At 35.4% G+C, this 8624-nt stretch overlaps 1 protein-coding gene across 1 annotated transcript; it reads right to left on the reverse strand.

Annotated features, from left to right (window-relative positions):
- Window positions 1–523: 523 nt before the first annotated feature.
- Window positions 524–8363, reverse strand: LOC108971291 (integrator complex subunit 2). The gene is made up of 5 exons (XM_018937255.1): window positions 8292–8363; window positions 7109–8199; window positions 6194–6438; window positions 1588–3027; window positions 524–1510 (listed from the first exon to the last, which is right to left on the reverse strand). The coding sequence occupies exons 2-5, from the start codon at window positions 7910–7912 to the stop codon at window positions 652–654; spliced, it is 3348 nt and encodes a 1115-aa protein (XP_018792800.1). The 5' UTR covers window positions 7913–8199; window positions 8292–8363; the 3' UTR covers window positions 524–651.
- Window positions 8364–8624: the final 261 nt, after the last annotated feature.

The raw sequence follows: 8624 nt of genomic DNA on the forward strand, positions 1-8624 counted from the left end.
GGTTCCAGCGTAAACACCACCAACAATGTCAGCCTAGAAATCCAACGCAGGATAACTCTTGCCAACAGGTGCTACTTCGGACTGAGTAGGCAATTGAAAAGCAAAGTGCTCTCTCGACAAACAAAAACCAAACTCTATAAGTCACTCATAATACCCGTCCTGCTATATGGTGCAGAGGCTTGGACGATGACAACTGATTTGATTTCGACGTTGCGAGTTTTCGAGAGAAAAGTTCTGCGAAAGATTTATGGTTCTTTGCCCGTTGGCCACGGCGAATATCGCATTCGATGGAACGATGAGCTGTATGAGATATACGACGACATTGACATAGTTAAGCGAATTAAAAGACAGCGGCTACGCTCATGTTGTCCGAATGGACGAAAACCTTCCAGCTCTGAAGGTATTCGACGCAGTACCCGCCGGGGGAAGCAGAGGAAGAAGAAGACCTCCACCCCTGGCGCGCGATTCTTAACTCGATTATAATCGCGTAAGCGGTGACTACGCCAATTAAGAAGAAGAACGATTTAGTTCAGATAAATCTTTTTATTAATATCACCAACAAACTCAAAAATAACGGGGAAGTCATTGCGACATTGTTTACTATTTCTTTATTGTCTAGGTGAATTGATTATTCACGTTTGTGGAACAGTTTCAGTACAGTTCAACTTTATTCACAATTTTAGTAATCAGCGTTTCAAAAGCTTCCTCTATCATGCTTATATATTGTTGTGTATCCTTGAAGCATTTTTGTTTTGTATTTGATGTAAGTTGCATTTGAGTTGAGTTAATACCTAAAGTTCCCTGTGAATGCAAACTCTTTCCCGTTAACATCAAAATATTAATACAGTCGTCAACTAAAATTGGGAAAGCTTCTGCAAATCGTATAAGGGCCGGAAGAATGTTGCTTAAAAATTTGCACTTAGCATGTGTCGAAAGTAGAGATAAGGAAGATTGGACTGTGTTAATACAGAATTTTGAGACACTTAAACTTTTTGGTATAGCGTATTTAAGAACGAGATGTGATGCTAAATCGATTGTAAAAATTTGTTTATCCATTTCCGGCATACTGAGAAATTCATGCAAAAAATCTATACATATATGCATTGAAGGGACACCCATTACCATCATTGGTATAACTTCTCGTGGATATGTTTGGAAGTGAACTAGTTTAGCTAAGGAAGGTTCGGATATAAAAGCCTGATGTATAAAGGAGCATATTATGCCTTGCGTTTCTCGTAACGAAAACGTTGCTACCGTGTCTTTTGCATTTTTGTTCATGTCTGCTAAAACCTCCAGAAGTATATGCACAGCTGCGCTCTCCTGAGATGCAATTAATGCTGTCTTCAATTCATCGCGATCACTATCACTTTGTAACTGACCATTTTTATCTAATATCTGTTTAGATTGCATTTGTATGTTGAGAAAAGCTTTAGATGCGGCCAAACTTCCTTGAAGTATTCGGAGCAGTATCATTAACGTGTAAGGAGAGTAAAACACATGTTTACCGCACCTGAAATATGTAAATCGTATATTTCATTTCTTCGGAGTAAAAAAAAGAAATAGTTATATAAATAGTTGCAGACATACCTTAGAACCTGTAATGGATCCAACAAATCTTCATTAACATATGTACATCTAGTAGCACCAGTTTCCACATTCATTACAGAATTTAAAGACATTTTCCAAAAACTAGTAGGTAAAACCGAATTAAGTCGTAACCATATATCCTTATAGAGTTCTTGAATAATTCGTGGAATGTTTTTCTGAAAAACTTTTGACATGTTTTCAACTATTAAATCTGTATACTGCGCAAGATCTTCAGCAGGCAGCTTTAAAAGGGCTTTAAAAACCCGTATTGCTATTGCCGGTTTCGTACTTATTTTTTCAAGTGCCTTAATAACAAGAGCACGTTCAATTTGTTTATTCACCATGAGGTTTGGTGATACTGGATTAGATACATAGTGCTCCTCCATCCAATCGTCAACCATGCTCAAATGAGGATAGTTCGAGATAATTAAGCGAAGTAATGGATGAAATAGACCAGCGTAATCATTTTGATATTGTTCCGCTTTCTGCAACAAATACTTCATAGGCAGTTCTGCCAGGAAGTTATTGGTATACTCTTTTATTTTTCTTCCGGTGGTAGACTGATTGTGTGTATTAGAAAGACGAGTCTCTTCATAAAGAACCAAATAATATAGTATAAGTAGTTGAGCCGTTAAATTGCATTTTACTTCAATGCCCATTATTTCCTCCAATTCTGCGGATGTGGCGCCAATTGAAATAGTTTGGGTTGCTCCAAAGAAGTTCTTGTTATCAATAGTAGTAGCTTTCGATGATTTAAAAATATGTAAAATTTCGGTTTCAGAGAATGGTTTATGCATGTGATCAACATTGACTTTCCCTAACGGATTCGGTACTATTAACGAATTAACATAAACTTCTATTAAAGCTGGCATTACAGGATGAACTGGTCGTACAGAATTACAGATTTGCTTGTAAATCCACAGTTTAATAGGAACTTTATGCTTTAAAAATGCCCGAGATTTCAATAATTGATGTATACAATGGACCGAAAGATAACCGGAAATATTTGCATTTAAATTGGGTGTTACTGGCACGCGAACTGCATGAGATGCGACCACTTGTTCAGTAAATAGATCTTGTGTGAAAACTTGTTTTATACGATTTGTACTATTTGGACGAATAGGAATTTTCATGGCTAAAGTAGAACAAACTAACTCGCTTATGGCAGTTATTTGATTGCTATGGAAATGTATTGCGAGCAAGAGCAACATTTCACCCAGAGATGCAGAGGTGTCTGACTTTCTGCCAAAAAATTTATCTTCCTTTATAAGCCATTGTAGCCATTCAACTGATTTATTTTCAAGAGCTGTTGTTGATACAAGAGATGGACACGCAATAAGCATACAAAGGGCCAATGAGACGAATCGAAGTCCAGATTGTGTTGGTTGTGGACGGCTAGTAACTAGTTGAGTTAACATATTGACTTCATCATCATTAAATCTAAACGTAAAAATAAAAAATAGAAATAAATTATTAAACAATGCTTTGCACTTTTTATTTAATATATATGTATGTACATCTAAAAAAACTCTCTGATTTAACTTATCGAAAACTTACTATACAAAAGTCGACAGTTTTGCGTACGTTACATTCCAAATAAGTGGAAAACTCCATTAGTCTCATGTAGCATCCCACTAGCAAGGACAAAGAGATGCCCTCAGGTTTAAGTGATGTCACCTTGGCTATGGAGCCTAGTAGTAGATAAGCTTCTGTATGTAATAACGTCTAATGGATCACACTATGTGACATTATTCAAAGAGGTTAAAAGATGGTGGAGCTTAACATTAAACCCAAAACGGCAATTATTCAGTTCACGAGGAAGAGATTTATTCAATATATAGGATCCTTGGTAGGAGACACTAAAATTACATGAAACAAGAAAATGGACTCCCACATTGTAAATTCCACCAAAGCGTTGAATATGTGCCAAAGTTTAGCTGGTAGAACCTGAGTTGCAACTCGCCTGAAGTACGCTCCGATAGTCTGACCAATGCCCACATATTCAGCGGCATCTTGAATGTCAATGGTCTAAATAACAACTGTTGATAAACGGCTGACGATAGTTCAGAGGCTGACATGTGCATGTATCACTGGTGTCATGTGCACGTACCCAATCGCTACACGAAAATTGATTCTGCACCTCGCTGCACAGTACATCGTTTTGAAAATAATAACAGAGGTTTATCTTAGAATTGAAAGTACGGTATACAGACGACGCATAGCACGTGGAACTGTGGCTTGGATAATGGGACTACGCACCAACCTGTCAGTGTCCAAGAATATATTTCCAAACATTTTTCAAGCTAAGGAGCCTGCCTTTAGCAGATATGCAGAGATTATTCTGCAGAAAAACGTATTGTCATTTTCAGTGATAATCAAGCCCAACTTCTAACGAAAGAAGCTGTTGCAACCAAGCTAATAAAATAGAATCGATGGCATGTTAATTATGCTTATGTACTTGTTTTTGTCTCGCAAACCACGCACAGTTGTCCGTGGGAAGCAAGGAGCTTCAACTTGTGTCTGTCTCACTTCACTTGGTACTTGCTCTAATATTTTTTTTATTCATTTTTCTCAGCTTTAATATTCTTTTATTAATTTGTTCTACTAATTAATTTTTGGCCACCATAACAGATATTTCTCACAAACACTCCCGGTTCGCAAGGTTTTCATTGCAAACTCGCAAAAACTATAAGGTTACTTTCCGAACTAACATTACTAAATAGGCTGTCAAAGGTTATTTTTCCATTAGTATCCGTCGGCATGCGACCTTAGCCGAACTCGAAAAGTCTTTTCGCAACTGTGCTTCAGCAAAAAAGTTTTTAAGGTGCCCCTGGTGCGTTCAAGAAAAAAATACCCCTTGAACGCCAGTCTCGCGGTTTGTTATTAAATGGAAAAATTACCCTTGATTCGGAAGTAAAAAAGAATATGTTTGTTTGACTTGAAATCCCAAAGCCTCTGACCTAATCAGTGGAGAGCTCTTCCGTTCTTTGTGGGGCAGGCATACTGAAATCGGGCAGTAATTTCGTCATTTTTATACTTGTCTCACAATTGCCGAGAGCTGGAGAGTGCGCAGGTGCTTATATGAACTAAGGCTTATTAACAAAATACAGTTCACCATCGGAATAAAGTTCAGAATGACAAACGTAACCAACGATTTTCAAGTGTCTTCCCAATGTGGGACCATTCAAGAAGCTTTTCTATTTTTTAAAGTCATTATTGATTGAAATACGGCAACAAATCCAAAAATTCTCGGTCAATATAAATCAATAAGATTATATTGTATTAAGATTTATTATTCGCATTTTAGTTGAATGTGCTTTAAAAGCATGGTTTTACGTTTTTAACTGTGTTTATTTATAAAGCAAATATGATTTATGACGGTTTAAAAAAAAATCATAACAAATATTAAAAAAAGAAAGTCTTATGACGAAGGTAAAGATAATATGAGGGTAAAAAGGCCTCCATACTATGGAAAAAATATACAAATTTTGTGCATAAACTCAAATTTGAAATGTGTTAATATTTTCTGAACTATCAATGGAATTAGAATTGCTTGGAAAGACAATTGTAAACTCTTTCAACATGTTGCTACAAAGTACAATAGTTTTGTATTTATTGTCTAAAACTAATGGAGATAGACATATATATATACATAAATGATCAGGATGACGAGATAAATTGAAATCCGGGTGACTGTATGTCTGTACGCCCATGCAAGCTGAGTAAAAATTGAGATATCTTGACGAAATTTGGTACACGTGTTTCTAGGTAAAAAAAGTAAGGACGAGTTGTAGATGGGCGTAGTTGGACAACAACAACGCCCACAAAACGCCTTTTTCACAAGAAATATTTTGAAAAGTGGGCGTGGTCCCGCCTTCTTATATGTTTAATGTACATATCTTCTCAACCGCAGAAGCTACAAGAACCGAATTCGCCTAGCAAAAATATTATAAAAACTCCTACCGACAATGTGAAAACCGCGCTAAACCAATGACTAAATGCGACAGAATCTTTAAATGTTACTTCTGAGATGGTATGAATTGGCTTTAAAGGAGTCAAGGAGGAGTGTCAAAATTGGACAATGGGTGTAGCATCCCCACTTTTAGGTGAAATCACATGTCTCGAAACCCGCCCGACATATTTCAACCAAGTTTGGTACGTCACATTCCTCCGACATTTTTATGTTACAGTGTTAGGACTACAGCCTCGCTTTACTTCCATGTAATACAATTTTAATTTGACTTTAAATTTTCACTTTCCTATATACTAATGATCCAAACTGTTCAAGTCCCTAGGAACTGAATATGTGGTTCCAGTGCCTATAGTTGACTTTTTAACGAAAATATCGGTTATTCGGAAAAAATCGTTGAGAATCCTTGGATTATAGTAATAAGTCTGTGTGCTACAAAACGGTTGGATCGGGGCAATACTTCCCTTAGTTCCCATATAAAGATTTTCGAATTTCCTGGTATTTCGAATAATTTATACCGCATATATTGTCCAATATGTGAATTATCCTAATAAAATTGAGAGATCGTGTTTTTCTTTTAACGGTGCATCTTTGTGCTAAGTATGAATAAAAAATACATACATTTTCTACACTTACTTCAATCCGGCTATTCCACGCAAGGCGCAATATAAACGCATTAACACCACTCCTTGTACAGTATAATCTTCCCCATTTCCTGGATTTAAGGATTTTTGAACATTTTTCTGCAACTGTTGCAATAGCTCTACTCGCACTAAATTCAATGCGTCGCTCTTTCTTTTCTGACTTGACCTTATATAAATAGCGAACCACGTCCGAACATTTTGATCATTGCCGAGTAGCATTCCAGTGAGAAAGGCCACCTAAGAGAATATAAACGTATGAGTACATATGAAATAAATATACATGTAGACACGAAATGATTTTTCCTTTTGTAGTGGTTTTTTTAAAGTATCCCTAAAAGGCAACTGTGAAAGCGGAAATCGTAACAGGTTAAACAGTTGTATTCTCAAAATGTGAATCTGTTATTGTCATATAAAGAAAACAAAGAGTAGCAATTTATGATTATTCTATATTTAATATTATACTTGATATAGGATTTCCTTATCTTTAATTACAAAATTATTAATTGATATACAAACGCATAAGCATCAACTTGCAAATGCGTTCGTTCGCACTTTGTCAATACTGATGAATAGCGCAATTAAATTTTCTACTTTAAATATGAATTTATTAGTTAGGTTGCCTAAGAAAACTTCATAATCAGAGAACTCATAGTGTAAATTGAAATGTATGTTTATTAACGATGTATTACTATATATTTTATTTAAAAAAGGCGTATTATACCTATATATAATCATGACGGATTTCATATTCATAATAATTGAATAATTACCTTTAAACGAATATTAAATATTGTTTTGACATATTTCGTCGATTTCTAAAATAACGAAAGACTATCTGATTGTCTGAAGCACCGAACTTCTGCATAGTTACTAAACAAAGTTAATGAATATGTAAATTATTACTTACCAAGTCTTCGGGAAACTTTAAACAAAGTTTGAGCATAAAAGAAGGAACTTTTAGAATCTCTACGCATATAGATCGCGTTGGCAATGCTTGGGATGGATTCATTTCGTTTAGCGCCATTAATAATGAGAGTTTTAGTTTCCCTTCATTACTTTCCTCATCACAATTCAGAATAATATGTGTAACCACATCCCTGTAGCAATCAGGAAAATTTGCCACTAAAGCGCAAATAATACGTTGTCCATTTTGCACATGCACCAAAGCATCCGCTAACTCCAAAATATTCAATAAGGAAGGAAGTTCCGCCAAGGCAATACATAAAATATCCACAACTTCCTCCAAATAGATTCCATCGTCCAGAATTTCCGATTGCAAAAATGTTTTTTGATCCGATAATTGCCATTGAATATTAAAAATCTCAGATAAAACAACTCGCACCTTCCGAGTAACATCTGCGCGCTCAAATCCGAGAGCTATACCGGTTTGCAAACCAAATTCATGCTGCTGCCCTTCGAAGTACACCGACTTCTGCCGTGCTTGCAGCTCTTTTTTTAATTCCTGTTCTAACTCATGGTAATTCACTTGCAAATACGAAACTATACTATTTACAACTTCTATTCCAATGAGAACAGCTAAAATTTGTTTCCGCGATTCCATTGATGATTCCGTGTTATCAAGAGGCGACAATAAACTCATCCGTACTAGTGAAGGTAACACCGGACGTATTTCGTGAGATGGATAAGTGGAAAGAGCTGCAATATCCAAATTTTGCATGGCCGCAAAAACTCTTGAAGTTATATTTGCCATTTTGTTTTCAAAATCAATTTAAATGTTTGCAAAGAAACAAGTGCTTTAAACCTAAATCATTATGTCAAAATATTATTCGGAATAAAGATGGTTAAATCCGGCTTACTCGATTATAAAATTACTAATCGGTTAAATTACAGTGCTACCAAATAAACTTTCTAAAAGGTTTAAAAATGATAAGCGAAACTTCTATACGTACCATAGTATAAATGGCAATATTACGATCTTTTGGATTCAGGATTAAAGGCACAATTCCGATTTTTTTGGTTAAGCGATTTGAAGTCCTTCTGATTAAAAATATAGGATATATTATATATAGGTACCGCAAAAGCTTAGTTTACGAGATATTTGACCTTAAAGTTCAAAAATTCGAACATACCAACAAGCTATTTCATCGCACTAAACACACTTTTCGCACATTTTTAACTTCAAAGTACTTAAATTAAACTATAAACATTTAAATACATCCACATTTTTCACTTTTTGCAGGATTTTTAAATCTTTATTTTAAAAATTTCTTTTTACACTCGAAGTGAGAATCATTTATGTGCTAACAATTATGAGAAAATGGAGAGCTGCCATATGATAATAAGCAAATATGAGCAATTTGCTGAATTTCTCTATTTCGATATAATTAATCTTTCTTTCATTCACCGTCGAACTGTCATCGTAACCGRTTGCTTTTCGCTCTTTGCTTATTGAGTTTGTTAAA

Source organism: Bactrocera latifrons, unplaced genomic scaffold (genome assembly GCF_001853355.1).
Source record: "Bactrocera latifrons isolate USDA-ARS-PBARC rearing strain unplaced genomic scaffold, ASM185335v1 scaffold_338, whole genome shotgun sequence".
NCBI lineage: Eukaryota > Metazoa > Arthropoda > Insecta > Diptera > Tephritidae > Bactrocera > Bactrocera latifrons.

What these genes read in the sequence shown, in the direction of transcription:
- LOC108971291 (XM_018937255.1), bottom strand. Translation starts at nt 7,912, where the DNA reads ATGGCAAATATAACTTCAAGAGTTTTTGCGGCCATGCAAAATTTGGAT. An exon ending in TAAAGTTTCCCGAAGACTTG is followed by an intron (nt 6,439 to 7,108) that starts GTAAGTAATAAT and finishes ATATTCTCTTAG; the next exon opens with GTGGCCTTTCTCACTGGAAT. An exon ending in GATCCATTACAGGTTCTAAG is followed by an intron (nt 1,511 to 1,587) that starts GTATGTCTGCAA and finishes TACATATTTCAG; the next exon opens with GTGCGGTAAACATGTGTTTT.